This window comes from Stomoxys calcitrans, chromosome 1 (genome assembly GCF_963082655.1).
Source record: "Stomoxys calcitrans chromosome 1, idStoCalc2.1, whole genome shotgun sequence".
NCBI lineage: Eukaryota > Metazoa > Arthropoda > Insecta > Diptera > Muscidae > Stomoxys > Stomoxys calcitrans.
Window position 1 is genome coordinate 14,016,389 of NC_081552.1, and position 19,947 is coordinate 14,036,335.

The 19,947-nt window shown below is 38.5% G+C and overlaps 2 protein-coding genes across 2 annotated transcripts; one reads left to right on the plus strand and one right to left on the minus strand.

Annotated features, from left to right (window-relative positions):
* Positions 1-65: 65 nt before the first annotated feature.
* LOC106092773 (neuralized-like protein 4) lies at positions 66-10,693 on the minus strand. The gene is made up of 11 exons (XM_013259698.2): positions 10,340-10,693; positions 9,865-10,248; positions 8,781-9,805; positions 8,535-8,711; positions 7,394-8,481; positions 7,061-7,332; positions 6,689-7,003; positions 6,378-6,630; positions 6,024-6,312; positions 5,839-5,949; positions 66-1,930 (listed from the first exon to the last, which is right to left on the minus strand). Exons 1-11 carry the CDS (start codon positions 10,583-10,585, stop codon positions 469-471), a joined length of 5,622 nt encoding a protein of 1,873 aa, XP_013115152.2. The 5' UTR covers positions 10,586-10,693; the 3' UTR covers positions 66-468.
* Positions 10,694-13,227: 2,534 nt separating this feature from the next.
* On the plus strand, positions 13,228-16,745 carry LOC106092775 (uncharacterized). The gene is made up of 3 exons (XM_013259700.2): positions 13,228-13,340; positions 13,679-13,704; positions 13,768-16,745. Exons 2-3 carry the CDS (start codon positions 13,692-13,694, stop codon positions 15,147-15,149), a joined length of 1,395 nt encoding a protein of 464 aa, XP_013115154.2. The 5' UTR covers positions 13,228-13,340; positions 13,679-13,691; the 3' UTR covers positions 15,150-16,745.
* Positions 16,746-19,947: the final 3,202 nt, after the last annotated feature.

The window sequence follows — 19,947 nt, forward strand, 5'->3', positions numbered from 1 at the left end:
GCTCCCCTGCCACAAACACAAATTCTCCACAATACAAAATTGTTTTTTCTTTTAAATATTACATGTAAATTTCTTTCGAACTTTATTGCAATTGTTACGGTTTAATTTTGTTTTTACAGTTTCATTTGATTGATTTACACATTCATGGAATACCTGCGGCAATTTCCAAAATTAGAAAATAAGCATAACTTGTTTAAATGGAAATTAAAAAAATAACCAGTACAGTATTTTGTTTCGAAACTAAAGACTAATCAGTGCTTTGTGCATACAAAAAGAAGTACGTCATTAAGAAAATAGCAGATAATCATCAAAAGGAAACAAACATTTAAATAGAGCATCCCTTTAAAAGCATTACAAAGATCCCGTACTTATACAAATGGGTATTTATAGCTAATATAAGTATGTAAGGATGTGTATATTAGTACATAATATCAAATATCATTATAACCATATTAGTATATAAGCAAGCTAATGCATGTCATTAGTTGTTGCTGATGAAACTTTGTCCAGCTTCAATATCAAGGCGGTTATAACACAAGCTCCGGCTTCTTTGGTAAACCAAGTCTGATCTTTAATGACGGGCGCCGAGGAGAGCGACGTTGAGGGACCAGCATATAACTCATTGGCCGCATGATTTGCTCCAGCAGTAGCTGAGGTAGATGATGTGGTACCACCTGCCGCAGCCATGTCTACATCGGAGGTGGAGGAACGCCTTTCCTCATGAAACTTGACTACTTCGTTTGCGGAGGACTTCGAAGAAGCGCAGATACTCTGACGCCGCACATAAACCTCAAAGGCAGTATTGATTTTGTACGATTGACCATTCAGATGATATTTATGCTGTTGGTTAATGGGTATAATGGCTGTGGAGTTGGGTGTGAAATGCAACTCGAGACGAGTGCCAGGCTCATCTTTCTGATTGCTACTACTATGCGAATGAGTTTCACCATTTGTATCAATGGGCAGGGGTTGGCCATGATCTAATATAGCACGAATTTTATCGACGCGTGTCATATAGAACAAAGGTAGCCAATCGCCATTGAGATCCCCATCCAGAGCATGTTGGGTGGAGGAATTCGAATTTACTGTCTGCTGATTAAGTTTGAAATACACCCAGCCATGAAGTTTCTCTGAAGCCTGAGCATTACAGTGGACACAAAAACAAATGGGCTCTATGGAAGTTTGAAAAAAGCTATCCGGCAATACAAGGGAAGTTCGAAATTGTTGCACCAGCTTAAGATATTCACAATCCTTGCGTTCGATTGAGGCTATGGACTGCATACTATCAAATTGGGTGGAAGATGAGGAGGAATTGTTGTCCAGCTGCAAATGTTGCTGCATACGCTGCTGCTCCTGCCGCCTTTGCAAATGCAGCTGGCGCAGCAAAAGTAAACGATCATTGAACACATCCACCACGTAGTCTTCATCGCCCACTACACCTTCATGATTTTCGACAATTTCAGGTGGCGCATTACCCGTGGGCATTTCCACCTGATTACTGGCGTTGTTGTTTACCAAGCTATTATTATTATTTTCCTGTTCGTTTTCTTGCCTCTGTTGCTGTTGCAAAGCCAAATTGGCTTCTTCATTTAATTCATGAGGGTTTTCTTTGGAAGCACAACGAACATTTGGATCTTCCGTTTCGGCCGTATCTCTGGGTGAAAATCCTCCCACCGCTCCCAAGACTTCTTCTGGTTGATCCATTTCCTTATTGGTATCATAGTTTTGTGAGGCTACCAAACTACCAGCGCCACCACCACCACTACCAGTTGGGGCACAAGCTGCAGCCGAAGTGGAGGGCCCACTATAGCCCTCATTTGGCGGTGCGGTAGCATAAGCGATTAGGGCATTGTAAAAACGTTGTGTACTCTGACTTCGTTGTATATTTAGATTAGTGGTGTGCTGCAACTGAAGTGATTCCCGCAGGCAGCTGGGGATATAAAAAAAGGAAAAAATTTAGTTAATGACGAAATGTTCTTGAAAAATTTAAATTTTAAATAAATTTTTTAAAAAAAAAAATTTTTGATGTGTTCTGATAGTTGACCTTTTTATTTAATACTTTTCTGGTTTATTGGGCTCGAGGTCATGAAAACAATTGTTAAGAATTGTTTTTGAAAATTCTTTGCATTATTATTAAACAAGTAAAAGCGTGCTGAGTTCGGCCGGGCCGAATCTTATATATCCTCCACCATGGATCGCATTTGTCGAGTTCTTTTCCCGGCATCTCTTTTTAGGCAAAACAGGATATAAGAAAAGATTTGCTCTGCTATTAGAGCGATATCAAGATATTGTCCGGTTTGGACCACAATTAAATTATATATTGGATACCTGTGTAAAATGTCAGCCAATTCGAATAAGAATTGCGCCCTTTGGGGGCTCAAGAAGTAAAATAGAGATCAATTTATATGGGAGCTGTATCGGGCTATAGACCGATTCAGACCATAATAAACACGTATGTTGATGGTCATGAGAGAATCCGTCGTACAAAATTTCAGGTAAATCGGATAATAATTGCGACCTCTACAGGCTCAAGAAGTCAAGATCGGTTTATATGACAGCTATATCAGGTTATGAACCGATTTGAACCATACTTGGCACAGTTGTTGGATATCATAACAAAATTCATTCAAATCGGATAAGAATTGCGCCCTCTAGAGGCTTAAGAAGTCAAGACCCAAGATCGGTTTATATGACAGCTATATCAGGTTATGAACCGATTTGAACCATACTTGGCACAGTTGTTGGATAGCATAACAAAACACGTCGTGCAAAATTTCATTCCAATCGGATAAGAATTGCGCACTCTAGAGGCTCAAGAAGTCAAGACCCCAGATCGGTTTATATGGCAGCTATATCAGGTTATGAACCGATTTGAACCATACTTGGCACAGTTGTTGGATAGCATAACAAAACACGTCGTGCAAAATTTCATTCCAATCGGATAAGAATTGCGCACTCTAGAGGCTCAAGAAGTCAAGACCCCAGATCGGTTTATATGGCAGCTATATCAGGTTATGAACCGATTTGAACCATACTTGGCACAGTTTTTGGATATCATAACAAAACATGTCGTGCAAAATTTCATTCCAATCGGACAAGAATTGCACACTCTAGAGGCTCAAGAAGTCAAGACCCAAGATCGGTTTATATGGCAGCTATATCAAAACATGGACCAATATGGCCCATTTACAATACCAACCGACCTACACTAATAAGAAGTATTTGTGCAAAATCTCAAGCGGCTAGCTTTACTCCTTCGGAAGTTAGCGTGCTTTCGACAGACAGACAGACGGACGGACGGACGGACATGGCTAGATCGACATAAAATGTCGCGACGATCAAGAATGTATATACTTTATGGGGTCTCAGACGAATATTTCGAGTAGTTACAAACAGAATGACGAAATTAGTATACCCCCCATCCTATGGTGGAGGGTATAGAAAGATCCTCACCAGTGTGGTACAACGCTGCTGTACGGAAACTTATAAAAATGAAACGGAAATCTTGGAACATTTTTAAAAGAAGAATGTCCTTGCAAAACGCTATAAACTATAGAAAAGCCTGTGCGGCTGTCAAAAGAGAATGTACAATAGAATATCAAAAAGAATCGTGTGAAATAATTTCTTAAACTCACTCAATCTGGATACACGAATGCTATGGTCTAGAGTCAATAAATTGAGAACGAAAAAACTAAACTCATTTCCAGTCATTGTTGAGAATGGTAGAGTTATTGAAAATCCATCGGAGTTAGCCAATAGTTTTGCGGAATTATAGAGTTCCATAAGCTCTGATTCTGCACTGACCCCTTGCAGCCCTTTATACCAATATACTTCAAACAGGGATTTTTTCCCCATGACTGGAAAACTGCCTTGCTGTCTCCAATCCCAAAGCCAGAAAAACCCATCAACTCACTTGGCAGCTACCGACCGATTTTCCTTCTACCAGTGCTATCCAAAGTACTAAAGAAAATCCTTTCCTCAAGATTATGGAAGTTTTGCAGAAATTTCATTTTCGAAACACGGAGTACATAGCATTGGTCACCAAATAGAGCACATACTCAGACGAAATCTCTCAGCAAGAAGACATAGCATAGTGGTGTCTGAAGATATTGAAAAGACTTTCGATAGAGTCGTATCATATTTTGTTTTAAAAGAGCTGTATGACTGGGGTGTCGCCCCAAGAAACCCAAGTGAAATATTGAATCCTTTCTAGTCGTAATATTATTTGTCAAAGTTGATGGACATCTTTCAGAACTGTCATCTCTTCAGAATGGAGTACCGCAAGTAATACTTTAGCTTAGTTCACATAGAATATACGTGGTATTGACTATATAGGCATTTATGCAGACACATATTTGCTATGCGTCTGGATCCACCACGCAAGTGCAAACGAATATACAACTTTTCAACACTGGGCATTGTGCTGTAATACCAGAAAATAAGTCAGAAATATTGCATGTGTATAGGCGAAGAACCTGCGATGCCAATTTAATTTCTCTGAACAATTGCAGTATTGAATAATTTTATCAAGAAACTTTTTGTATAACGATCACGTCAAACTTATTACGGCCAAATTGACCAAAATTAACAACCTACTCAGGCTTATACTGCCATAGAAGTATGTCGATCATTAGTAGATGTGTCTATTCTACATGGTATTACCATATACGGATGGACTTCGAAAACAAATAGGCTACAGGGTCAGCTATAGGACTACTAAAGTCGACGCCGATTCCAGCTCTTAGGGTTGAATCTAGCTTCTTAGAATTTAAAGATAATCTAAACAAAGGATCTATAGCGCTGGCATCAAAAGCTATTACAGACGAGAATGATGGTCTCCACCAGTTATTTTGGGATGTTATTAATTCAAGAGCTGACCGAAAATTAAGCGCTGCAGGCCATATAATTTGTCTTCTATAGTTTCTAAATAACTGTATACCAAAAAAGTTAGTTTATTACCACCTTGTAAGCGTTGATACAAGTCTTGCTAAATGGGATAAGCGACAAACAACTAGCGCTGTTTTCAAAATAATGCTGCAGGAAATTAATAATTTGTCTTCTATAGTTTCTAAATAACTGTATACCAAAAAAGTTAGTTTATTACCACCTTGTAAGTCACCTTGTAAGCGTTGATACAAGTCTTGCTAAATGGGATAAGCGACAAACAACTAGCGCTGTTTTCAATGCTGCAGGAAAAACTAACAAATTTCTCACCGGAAACCGTTTTCCTTACCGACCTATTAAACTAAGTCTAAGTCTATTACCACCGTTTGTTGGAATCTTTTGTGCTGAATTATCAGCTGTTTATGCTGCTAGGGAACACCTATCTTTTAGCAAACTAAAAGCTGTGATATGCTCGGATAGCCTTAGCGCGGTTAAGGCTACATCGCACAATAAAAATGAGTCTTATAATTCTATTCTTAACATTAACTTAACTATGACCGTGCTTATACTTTGGGTGCCATCACGGAGTCAAAATGCCCCTTGTTATGGAAACACCATATCAACAACTCCTCTAGGAAAATCTACAAAGAAATTGGAAAAAATTCAAACACCTTGTTTATCCTCTCACAATTCCAGCTGTACAAGAGTCCCGTACTCCTTCGGAAGTTAGCGTGCTTTCGACAGACAGACGGACGGACATGGCTAGATCGACATAAAATGTCGCGACGATCAAGAATATATATACGTTATGGGGTCTCAGACGAATATTTCGAGTAGTTACAAACAGAATGACGAAATTAGTATACCCCCCATCCTAAGGTGGTGGGTATAAAAATGTTTACCCCATCACAGACGTAGAATTTTTATGATTGTAGTTTTCTCTCATATGCTTACCATGATGAACTCGAACTACTAGGATCAGCACGATTCTGTTCTAATGTACGATTTTTAATAGACATATTGAGCAAAAGATTTTCCGAAACGCTTTCCAAAACAGAACGATTCCTAAAATAACACAAAAAAGTAATAAATGAACAAAAGCAAAAGTAAAGAAAAATCCCTCACAAAATGTTTCTTACATTGCACTGGTAGTGGTAGGATTGGTGTTTACACTGGAGGATTGTTCCGTTTCTTTTTCGTGTACTTCCAAATCGGCCTTCTCACATTGTGGTATACTAGAGTCCTGATCTATGGAATCAATTTCCAAAGCGGTTGATTCTTCCACAATGGGAGTGCCATTGCGAGCCATATCACTGCCGGTGATAATTGTTATGCGTTCACATTTACCATAGAGGTCGAAGACGGGATAGACATGATTCGAAAGACCAGAAGCTAGATCCTCCAGATTAATGGAACCCACCATTATGACTAAAAAAAAAAAGGAGAAAATTTTTAAAGGTCCTAACTTTTGTGTTTCATATCTTGCTACATACTCAACATTCCTGCATGAGTTAGTGTCATGGTTATAACAGTGCCCGGTTGTATATGTTCCAAAGCTTCGCCATACTTTGACGCTATTTGTTGGCCATTTATATTGATGTAATCGTGTGTGGCCAACCAACAAGGACGTTTACACTGTATAATGGACGGTGGTAAGGCAGAACCACTTGAGATTTGGGGACATTGACCCACTACACCTAAGCCAATCGAGCCTTTCCATTTGGTGTTAATGGAATCGATTTTTATCTGTAAAAGTGAAAACTCAACTTTAGTTCTCCAAATCATAACCATCAACAAAACTTACACTAATACTGTCTCCTTTGCATAAAGGCTTGGTTACAAATATCAAGCCATGATTGTAAGATTGGGTACGCATTGCCGAACGATGTTCATCGAAAAGCCTGATATTTTTCCCATAAATATCGGAGAACTCATAAATCAAAGCTTCAGAATCAATGGACTCCAACATTGAATCCTGTTTGTTCAAGGGATCCACGCCAAATTCCAAAGAATCCTGTAGACGCAAACTGAACGGTCTGAGTGGGGAGGTAGGCCCTTGGGAGGAAATCACCTGTACGGCCATGGTAGAACCTTGAAGCTCAACAACCACATAAACATCCTGCAAAGACAAATCAATTAAGGGCCTTACACCTCTGCTTAAGGCAGGTTTCCTTACATTGGGCACATTTTGGAATTGTATATTCATGTCTTCAGAATTAAGCAAAATGCGTAATGTTCGAGCGGGCGTTAATTCTAAGGCTATGCGATCTCCCACTCGCAGCCATTCTAATGAAGTCATGGATCTTTGCAATAACGTGGAATTATAGCGAACCTCGTTGCCTGAGGCATACCAAACATTAGCTGGTATGCGTTTAATACTCAATGGAATGTTTTTACGCACATTGTCATCGGACAAATTAAGATCGGTAATGCCAATGCTAAGACAGCCTGTAAAGGAAAACAAAACCTTAATTTCTCCAAGGTTATGCATATAACACCCCAGACTTACCCGCAAACAAAGGATTGTGCGAAACGATTTTTATCTCAAAGGGCGAGCCCACACTCAAAGGATGCTCGGAGAATACCACACAACGCGACAATGCTGCCGATGCTCCCGTTAGACGTGAAGCCACTGTCCAATTCTGTGTCAAAGTAACATTGCCCGAAATGCAGGTCCAACGATGTTTTGTCTCCAAAGTGGTGGGCTGTATAACCGAAGTGGCCTGACAACTTTGCGAGTTCTCACTGGTAGCGTATGGAGCACGCATATCCGCTGTTTGGGTTTGTGTCAAAGATACCTGGGCACATTGGCCATATAAATCAATGACACCCCAAACATTAGGTGAGCGGCACTCACAAGCCGGTCCTTGATCTACGCCATCTATGAAAAAATGTATAAAGTCGCCATTTCGCATTACCCCCACCCGAGCCCCTGTGCCCAAGGTGTCGAGATCCACCAAAACATTGGACCGTAGCTTTTTACGATTGTGAAAAATCATGGGGCCACACAATATGATTGTGTCAATGGCATCCATTTCAGTGGCATTGGCCGCCAACTGTATATCCTCGGGACGGGAGCCAGTAACTCCTATCTCTATGTTGCCCGACCAATGCCTAACCACCTCCTCGAGAGACACTTCAAAAAGTTCCCTTTGTCTCAAAGGGCGATTGCTGAAAACAATGGCATCATTAAACTCCGCCAAAGAGTTGGGTCGCGATGCAGTTAAACCACTATTCGAAATACTAGCATTTTTGCCATGTATGGTATGGAATCTTAAAGGCGTTTCACTGTACAAAGTGGTATTCGATATTGTGGAATTGCCTGTATCTGGGCTATTGCACTCAGATGTGTCCACTATGGAAGCCTGGGCAGCTTGTCCATACAAATCTATGACACCATAAACACGTTCAGGAACATTTGAGGCAGCCGGGCCTTGATCTACGCCATTAACAAAGAAGTGAAGTGTGCCGTCATCTTTGCGAACCACACCCACACGATCGCCCACTTGTAAGCGATCCAGATTCTGGCCATATTGTTCGATTACAGTAATGCCATTATGCATCACACCATTGCCGGTCATCATCCAAGTTCCAGAGCTAAAACAGTATTAGAATAGCATTTCCTTTTCCAGCGTCTAATAACAACTTACCGAACATTGGTCATGGTAAAAGGGAAATCAAGCTCCTCTGCACTGTGGGTGGTAACTCCCATTTCAACCGAACCCGCCCATTTGGTAACAACTCGTTCCAACCGAACTTGAAACATTTCATTGGGCCTCAAAGGACGTCGTGTTAGTACTACACCATTATTGAAGTCATCGGAGGCACTATAGGAAAAACAAAAAAAAACATAAGATAGTCCCAAACCTGTGTCCTATTTCCACTCGATAACTTACTTTGGCCTCAATGCCGTTCTGCCGGAATGTGTAACATTTGCATGTGATCCACACATGGGATGAAAAGTCAAGCGATCATCATTTCTGGACTGATTAGCCGCCGGTGCTGTAAGTGCTGAATCCGCCATGGCCGCCACCTCACTTTCAGGACTAAGCAAACTAAGAACTGGAGTGGGCGCTGCCGAATTCGCAATGCCACTTCCATTTGCTGTCATACCGCCTATGGAAGTACTATTTGTCGATATTAGATTGTTACGCCGGGTCACCAAATTCTGTTGTTCTCGTTCATCCCTATCCACAATCGTCACCTTAATGGTCATGCCATATAAATCAATAACCCCCCAGAGAGTAGAAGGTACTCGAGTGGCAGCTACTCCTTGATCTTGGCCATTAATATAGTAGTGGAGATTTCCATTAGCCTTGCGCATCATGCCCACACGATCACCTTCTCTCAACTCATCCAAATTGAATTCGCCATATTGGCGTCGCGTGCCCTTACCATTGGTCAAAATGCCACAGCCCGACATCATTATTGTGCCCGAGCGCATGTTTGTCATTGTGGCAGGAAAATGTAAAACATTGGGATTGTGGGTGGTCACCCCAACCTCTATGGAACCCGACCACTTGTCCACCAATTTATCAATGCGTATTTCAAATAATTCATTGTCTTTCAGAGGGCGATGGGTCATAACCACACCATTGTTAAATTCATCCAAGGGGCGCCTTCTTTCGGCTGAACGGCAATTGGGTGATAGCTTTACCAACGAACCACAGCGGGTATGAAAACGCAATCTGTCGTTCATGTCATAATAATCACCCACAGATGAAATAGAAGTAGGCGTGTTGCCCGTATTGCCCAAAGAAAGACCACACAGGCCCGACGTCAAAATGGCAGAATTGGCCAATGATGAAGCGGCATCGGCAAGTACGCCCCCATTTGGAGTATATGAGCTGGTGACGGTAACATCCACATCAATGTTTTGCACGATTTGCTGGGAATGTTGAGGCATTTCCTCCTGAAAGTCCTGGAACACAAGCAGTTCAATAAAGAATTTCACATTTCGTCTTGATTCGCAACACTCACCACACTACAAACTCCAACACCGCCACCACTACTGGCCACTGCATCCGTAGGACATAAAGACACTTGAACACAGCGCCCATACAAATCCACCAAAGCCCACAAAGTCTTAGGCATATTAACCGCCGCCACACCTTGTGATTCACCATTAACATAAAACTCCAATTCATTTTTGGACGTACGCATGACCCCTACACGGTCATTCACATTTAGAGTCTCCAGATCAACGCCATAAAATTCGGTAAGGCATAAACCATCCTTGCGTACATCTATTCCTGACATTACCCAGGTGCCATTACGCATAACAGTGGCACATGAAGGTAGCTCCAGCTTGTCCGGTGACTCGGAGGTGACACCAATTTCAATGCTACCGCCCCAAGAATGGTTCTGGAAAATGCATGTCAACACACACACAAACAGACAAAGAACAAATCGTTAAATCCTTTGTTCTGTGTCCACAAAAAGCTGCCCCACCTACCTTTCGTTCTATGACCACTTCAAACAAGACATCATCTATCAATGGCTCCGAACTAAACACCAGGGCGTGACTGAAATCTCTTACAGATCTAGAAGCTGTTCTATTGCCATTGGAAAGTGTTATACGACGACCACAACGTTGATGAAAAGTCTGGAGGGCTTGAAGATTCGCATTGATTGCTGCTGCTGATGTTGCTCCCAAAGCTGCACCACCTCCAATATTAACGGTTCCTCCACCAGTTGCCATTTATCCGAAGTCGTTTTCTTTGGATTTTTTCGAAGTTTCCAATGGCTCCACACACTTTTTTACTGGAAATTTATTTTTTGTGTGTGCTCCTTCGACCAAGAAGTAGATGTCAGAAAAATTTTCTTTTTTTTAATCTTTTCTGCGCAGACGTTCGCAATTTGTTTTAAAGTTATTCGTAAACATATTTGTTTAGAAAAAAACTAAAGAGGAATAACATAAATCACCTGTAAGAAGAAAGGAGCAAAGCAAAAAGGTTGATGATTTAGATGAAGCGACATCAATCACAGATGGTCAATACTAGAGATGTGTTTTCCGACTCTTTCTAAATGCGATAGCAAAGTGGACTTATAAAGGTGGTCTCACACGAACAGCTGTTAACAGCCGCCCTGGATGGACGATATTAAGATGACAGATTTTTGGTTGCAGTCTCTTTCTTCCTATATTTTTTCTCGCATCAGCTTGTGGTTGTTGTACAAATGGGACCACCATTAATTGCTTCGCCATGATAAAAACTAGGATGTCAATTAGGAAGTGACCAGAAATTTGAAAGTCTAGTTGGCATTTGCACCACCATCGCCACAGGGTTGTATCGCTGATTTCGTTGTTGTTGGGCAAGTGAGTGGGGTTTTATACTATGTTCAGACTATTTTGAGCAAATTACTCGTTTTCCCTTTATAATGCTCCGAAAATTACTCGTTTTTCCCTTACAATTTTAAGGGAAAACCGACTCGTTTGCCCCAAAAACGAGGCATTCAAAAGATGTGATGCCAAATAAATGCCTAAATTGTGCTAAATAAACACAGCCCTGAATAATGTCAAAAAATATCGATTTTTTCCAAAAAAATTTTAAAAATCAAAAAAATTTTACAGATCTACGTTTTATTGATCTACGAAGTATTTTATTCAGTGAATCCTGACATGCATGCAGATACATGTATAGTAAAAAGTTACGATACATATGAGAATACATGCCGATTAGAGCACGCTCTATTCGTTTTCGACGTACATTAGACAAGACTTATAAATACAGAAAGTGACCGCTTATACAGCATTTCATATCGTTTAATTGCATCTTAACCAACATGGCGAAACAATTAAAGGTGGTCTCATTTATACAAAAACCACAAATCATATGGTGCAATCCGCCATGTTGTTGTTGTAACCACATTTGCATACGGGGGTGGCAATCCTCGTCATCCTCCTGTTGATGAGCATGCTCGTTCCGGTCCTAAGGACCGATTGCCGCGGGAACTGGGTGGCCATTGGTTATTCAAAGGTGCCAATAACTCACCTTGTCATAACGAGTAACGAGGCACTCAGTATTTGTACAAGAGTCGGTGTCGCCCGGCCTTTCACTGAGACTCTCCGCTCGATACCGTTGAGTGTCCGCGACTGTTGTTGCAGCTACTCCGTATGGAGCATTCCACTATCCGCATAGTAGCTCACAGCTAGGCTTCTCGTAACGCACACAAAAAAATTTGTGTGCGTACATGAGCAGAGAATATGCGAGAAAGAAGATAACAACAAAGAAAATGCAAATAAAAATCTGACATCTTAATACCGTCAAAGATGGCCGGCTGTTCAGTTGAGTCTACCTGTTTTAATCCACCTTAACCAGGTTTCCCACTAGAACGTCAAATGCTTATTTGGATTTTAAAACTGTTTAGCATATTGCATGGCGAAACAATGAAAGGTGGTCTCATTTGTACGACAACCAAAAATCATATGGTGCGATCCGCCATCTTGTCATCAAGCTGATCGACGTGTTGCCAACACACACAAAGAAATTTGTGTGCGTGTGTTCATACGTATGCGTACATGAGCAGAAAATATGCGAGAAAGAAGATAACAACAAAGAGAATGCAAACAAACATTTTATATTAATAACGCCAAAACTGGCCGACTGTTAACAGCTGTTTGCGTGAAACCACCTTTTTAAATCCGCCTTGAGCATATTGTTTCATTTATCCTTTTTTATTGCTTTAATTTATAATTTGCACGTTTATAATCATAAATATTTCGATCTTGTGGCTGCTACACTTGATAATGCAAATAAAAACTAGAATGTCAGTTAGGAAGTGTCCAGGAATTTGACCGCCTAGTGGGATTTTGCGCCACCATTCGCACAGAGCATAATAGTTGATTTTGTTGTTGTTGGGCTGATGACTTTATTTTGTTTAAATTTGGGCCCAACCAAGATAAATTTAACAGTTAGGAGCAGTTGCCCAAAAACAAAAACTTGAGTGTAGTATCTATCAAAATCAGTGAATAGTGCAAAAAATTAAAAAAAAAAATACTCAGACGCATGGCGAAAAAATGAAAGGTTGTCTCATTTTTACAACAACCACAACTCATGGTGCAATCCGCCATGTTGTCAACAAGCTGATCGACGTTTTGCCAACACACACAAAGAAATTTGTGTGCGTACACGAGCAGAGAAAATGCTAGAAAGAAGACAACAAAAAAGAGAATGCAAACAAAAATCTGTCATCTTAATACTGTCAAACCTGGCCGGCTGTTAACAGCTGTTCGCGTGAAACCACATTTTTAAATCCGCCTTGACTCAGATGTTTGCTATCCTCTACCTGGGTTAATATGTCTTGGGCCCAACCTTCTTTAGTGAACCCTGACCTATGCATTTTTCTTACGTATGGCAACCATAAATCTGTTACCCCAGCAAAAATAAAAACTGCCCAATCTTGGTACAATTACAATTAATTGTACCAAGTGCCCAATGAAATAAAAAAGTTATACTAATAAATAAAAATCGTTGGGTAACTCTAATCGCTGAGCAAAGCAAAAATATTTTGGTTGTATCAAATTGCCATTCGGAATATAGTTGCAGTATATCTTAACGGCGGACATAAGCACCCTCGACGTACAACAATCCTGACGATAGACTCAACCACTTTCAACACTTCTTGACGAAAAAGGAACATATAATTGGAATTAATACGAGCTTTTTGGAGGATTTAGCACCTACATCACTTTGTGATATCGTTTAAGTTTGGCAGTGTGGACGGCTGCTCCTGGATATAACCTGGCATATGTGAGACTTGTCTCCGCCATTCGTTCTGAAAGTCCAAAAAAAAAAATAAATAAAAATATGACAGAAGAAGGTATGGTATAGTCTAATCTAATGAATTTGTCCACAATAAGCTACAATTTGCACTTTATTTTAGGAATAGAAAATAAAATGGCCCAAAAAATTTGTGAAGTTCAACAGCAAATTTCCAAATGGGAAAAGCTGTCCTCACATTGCGAAGAAACATTCCGAATCAAGCTCCAAAGTTCTTTAACATTACTCAAAATCCATGTAAAACATTATCAGCGCATTATGATAACAAGAGGAAGAAGGGGACTACAGCGACGAAGAAAACGGCACTTGGTATTGAGGAATATGCTCATGCAAATGGTAGAAGATCTTCAGATACAATTTATGGAAATAATACCTTTGTGCACCGAGCCTTCAGTACTTGTGAAAATATTTAAAGAAAAAACTGATGAAAAATTTAGAGAATGGGAAGAGAAAGTATCTAGAAATAATACCAGTACAGAGAAAAGCTATGGTCTCTTTGAAGATATAGCGAAATATTCTGAGGAACAATGGAACGAAGCGTTTCATATGACGAAAAACACTTATAATATGATATGCCCACCTATAAAAGCTGCTTTTGAAGGTGAAGATACTTCAGCGGAAGCTTTAGTAGCTATGTGTATCAATACCATGGCGTCAGGAATAAATTTCCGCTCCCTGGGTCTAATGATTAATAAACCCCCAACATATGTGCGTTCAATTTTGTATAAATTTTTAGATGTATTGATTTCAAACTTCGAAAGGCAATATATGACTTTGCCTCTAACACAAGATGAGGTGACAAAAGTGTGTAAAGGCTTCTCTAGAGCATCCCATTTGCCACCATGCTGTTTGGGAGTACTTTGTGTATTTGAATTACCCACATTTACGTACATAAAAGAAGGTTGTAAATCATACGGCATGGATCGCGTTATTGTGCAGACATTAATCGATGATCGCTTACAATTTCGTAGAGTGAAGATATCCCACCACTTTCCAGATATGTTACTAAGCACACCAAATGAAATCTCCGATATAGAGGCTACACATTTTGGCGGTACGGAACTACCAATTTTTATAGCAGCTCCTACCACATATCCTTTGTGCAGTTGGCTTATGCAAAAATTTGAAAACCCCCAGCAAGAGTGTGAACATAATTTCAATCGAGCTCTGAGTCATTTGAATATTTTCAGAGAACTTGCTTTGCAACGACTATTTGGACGATGGCAAATTCTTTCATCTTCGGAGTTCATAGAACCTGAATCAAAGGCTTTATTGGTGAAGGCTTGCTGCATTCTGCACAATATTTTAGAAACGTGTGGAGAGGCATATTCAGAGGATTGGAATGGAAATATTGATATAAGTAAATATCATTGCCAATACGAAGTGTCGAAGAGTGACAACTGCAAGGAAATGGAGGAAGATGCAAGTGAGAAGCGAAATCGCATTGCTAATTGCATGGTGGCAGGCGACAAAGACAATGTGTAGCAAATTGTCCAAAAATGCTGTGGCCCGCTCCTAGGAAGAAGAAAAATATTTAGATGTTTATGAACGTGATCTGTCAATACTTTGCTAATTCACTTACAAACGCGGGTTTGCTGTTTTTCACCGGAACGCGCTTTCTCACCTATAACAGCCTGACGAGGATCGCTACCTCTACATTCAAATGTGGCTACAACAACAGCGGAGTTGAATAAAGATATGAATATGTAGTCGAAGACGTAAGAATTCCGACCACCAAATTCCCAAAAATACCGGTGTTGGGTCCACACCAGCCGAACATTGAGATCTTTTAGAATGCTGCCTTACGTACTGCGACGGGCTGTTTTCTCAGTTCTCATGTGGAAGGTACAACTAAACTGGTGGCCAAAACGAAAGCCACCACCACAGAAATTTCTAAAAATAAAGTATGTATAAGGAATTGTAATCTACAATGTATAATATAAACATGTGGATAGAAAAATAGGTGACTTTTTTTTATCTATTTAGAAATTAAAAAAAAAAAAACTGTCACCAAGCACATATTAAATATTTATATCTTGCAATGCTGTTCTAAATATAAAAAGGGCAATCTCACTGTAGGCGTATTCACTATAGTAAAAAATGTAGAGAAGTATTTTTTAATTTTGTAGTTTTCTGACGTGGTCAGTGAAAAAAAGTACGATTTGATTAAAGTCATGAAATCTCAATTTTTTCTTGTAATATTTATAAACAAAAGCAAGCATTTAGGCGAAATCAACTTAATTGGCAATAAATGTAAATTTACAGCCTTATTCACAAAAAAAAAAAAATAAAGTTAAAAACCGAAAATAGACAAAATATGTCTTTTTGATTTGAAAAAAGTTATTGTATGCTCAACCCTTCTTTAACAGTTCAATAAGTAAATTTTTGTGTACATAAAAAAAAATGCAAAATAGATTACAGATGAAATTTATATTAAGTCAACTAGACACCAATGAATCTTTCTCACAGAGCATGACAATTCGATTTCAGACTATCCCAAGGAAATTCCTGTCAATTTTGTGCACAAAAAATTTAATGTAATTATTTTGTTAAGAACATATTTCTAATCGTTCGATGCAATCAATTCTGACAGTGTATGTATCAGAACTTCAATATGTCAAAAAATATTAAATTTTGATATTACACGTTTTGGTCTAATAAAAAGGCGAAATATCAGAAAAGGGGATTTTTCCATCCATAAAGCACATTTTGATTCTTTGTTTTTGGCTATTTTTGAATAAATTGTAAATCTCAGTATAATAAATAATTTCACGAAATGCCAGATATTAGTGTGATATAATAAGCAAACAAACTCGGTTTCCGAATAAAAAACGGTTCATGGAGCAGAAAAACCAAAATGTTATTTTTGAAGTTGCAAATTTTTTTGTTTAGCTATGTGTTTTTCACTAAAAATTTAGATTTGGTGTATATTTCATACCTGATTGCATTGAAAATGAGAATATACTTGCTCGCATTTTTTCTAATCCGGATTTCGGATGTATTCAAATCGCCACTAAACGAAAATTGTTATAGAAACTGAAAATGTTGCCAGAACAAAACGAAAATTTGTTGATAAATCTATTTTAACTATTGGCTTGTTATTAAACGTTTTTGAATACAACATTTTAAAATAGGTCTATTAAAGTGTTCATTAACAAAGGAGCGCTTCAAAACTACAAAAACTTTTTTTGTGAATAAGGCTGTTAATTTATAATAATGTTAGATGGGTCGTGGACATCATAGCAGTGAAGAAGACGCCTAGTTCAGCAGTTTAGAAAGGAAGGAAAACATAAATTTATAGCCGAATCGTTGGAATAGTAACTTTATTTTTTTATTTTTGAAATTGCCCTATAAGAGCCCATTCAATAAAATTACAATAAGTACTACTTCCAAACATAATATAGGTAGGTAACTTAAGCTAAATTATAAGAAAATTTGCAGTGTGTAAATTTCTATAAAATCTACTAATTCTCAACAATGATTGTGTAAATTTCTGAAAATAACGATAATCAGAACCAAAAGGACAAAACGAAAGGAAAACATGAAAAAAAAAATAAAGGAGAAATCATTAATTTGTATCTCATCAAAGTGTCGAAGCAGTTTTTTTTCGATATGTATCATTGGTATAATTGAAAACACGCAAGGTGTTAGGAAGTAAATTAAATTGACGTGCTTTTCTTATAGAAAACATCCCATCCATATGGGGTAGAACTCTTGGTATGAGTATTTGGTTAACTCGAGTAGAGTGAGAAAATGAGAACATATTTACCAGAAATATTGGATCACCGGATTTAAAGACTTGGTAGAACATAATCAGATTTCAACATTTAACAAAATCATTGAAGGAACGACCAAGAAAACTTTTAACAAACGCGGAAATATGATCGAATAACCTGCAGAAAAAAATGTAGCGTACTCCTCTATTTAAAGCAATTTTAACCTTCAACATGTTACTTGCAGTGGTGCCAGAATATAGCTCAAGGAAGTACAGGATATGTGGCATTATAAGAGCATGAACCAGTCGTTGCTTAATATATCGAGGAAATACCAAGTCAGTGCTATAAAGCTGGCGCAAGCCAAGAGTTATCTTGGCGACAACATTATCAATGCGCAAATCGAATGACGATTTATCATCCAAAAGTATGTACAAGCATTGAATAATATGAACAAATCCTATTTCATCCCCATTATATACCAGCCTCACGTCCAGAGTATCATTCGTTTCGAAGAAAAGAGCCTAAGGCTTTGCCACATTCACAGACAGACGATTCTCAGACATCCATGAAGCCAAGCAAGGCAAGGCCAAATCAATCTTCGATTGAAGAACGTTCGAAGAGCGACGGTTACCTTCAATTTGGTCGGTAAGACCTAAAAGCAACATGGACGTCCCTCTACCCTTCCTGAATCCGCATTGGCAATCATGTAAAAGCGAACTGCGGTCAATGTAAGTAACAAGCTGTAAGTAACAAAACATGTTCCACTACCTTCGAAAGCACCGGCAGTAACGCTATATGTCTATATTCCTATATGTTATCAGTGCTGCTCCTTTTCCTTATGGGGTTAATCCTAGTAATCTTCCAGCTGTTTGGAAATGTGTAGGTCATGGTTATGTTATTAACCAAAAAAGAAGAAAATCGGTAATAAATGGGAAAATTATCTTAAAAAACTTAATCGGGAACCCTTCACACCTGATATTAGATTTAACTGACATAAAGGGATCAAACAATTCATCGGGAGTAATGCTGCTAAAAGAAAAGCCGTCATTAGCAGCGAAACGCAGAAATTCCGACACATCGTTTGGTTGTCTACAAATGAACGGTTCATCTCATTGAGTACCATGGGAGAGTTGCCAGTAGAAACTGAAGAACTGGTCTTGAAAAGTCCATTATCTCTAATGACAATTGTGGGAAAATATTCAAAAAGCACGATATAATATCCCGGTAGAGACTAGCCGTAAGTTAATTTCATCCATGCCTAAGAAAATTGAAGCGGTTCTTAAAAATAAGGGTTGTTATACCGGGTATTAACTGCCTGGATTGATGTTTATTCAAAGCATTAACTCTCATGTTCAAATTACTATTGGGTTGCCCAAAAAGTAATTGCGGATTTTTTAAAAGAAAGTAAATGCATTTTTAATAAAACTTAGAATGAACTTTAATCAAATATACTTTTTTTACACTTTTTTTCTAAAGCAAGCTAAAAGTAACAGCTGATAACTGACAGAAGAAAGAATGCAATTACAGAGTCACAAGCTGTGAAAAAATTTGTCAACGCCGACTATATGAAAAATCCGAAAATTACCTTTTTGGCAACCCAATATATTATTTTTCGGCACACCAATTTTACTGTCCTCATTAAAATCGATCAGGTTTCGTTTCGCAGGCTAATGTGAAATGAGATGAGCCGTATGATAGATTTCACCAAAAATCTTTAAAACCATTTCACTTAAAATTTTATGGTTAAAGCAATGTGAATTCCTCCTTACACTGAAAATACACCTTAAAATCACAAACAACTGTTGATTAACCACTTTTGGGTTGTTTTTTTATTTGTGTCATTAGTTTTTGGGTTAGAAAATCACTTCAGTGTGTCAATTTTTTTCACTTGTGGTTAAAAATGTCAACATTTTTAAAACAAATTACAAGTCCAAGGTTTTCTTCTTTTTATCCTATGTTTCTGCAAATTGTATGAATTTGCAAACAAAACATATGTCGACCTGTGACATCGAAAAAATTATTTCGTGTGAATTGGTGGTAACCTAAATATTTATTTGGTGATAGGGAAAACTATTTTTGGCGAAACCAAGGTCACGCCAGGATAAATTTCTTAAATTTTCGTTATTTAAGGGGTCGGTTGTGGATGGCAAATAAAATATAGATGCGTTGCCAGAAGATAAAATCATGCAGTAGAAGCAAGAAATGAAAACACAATGGTGGTTAAATCAACAGAAAAATGAAAAAAAAAGTACAAAGTTTAAAGTTGGAAATTTCTGTCAGTTTCATTCAATATCAATGACTTGAAAGTTCAGCTCTAAGTAAATTGTAAAATAGTATGCAATTCAATGTAGAAATGGAAATTTCTATGACAAATTTACCCGTTGGCAACTCAATTGAAGTTGAGTTGCAATCCTTAATCGACCTATTAGTCGGTCCGACCGAACATAGCACATTAATACATATTAATAAATATGGAAAATTTCAATACCTTATTTGATTAATTTACCATTTCATAAATGTCAAACGTGTTCCCCTTCCTCTCATTCAATTACAACGAAACGCATTGA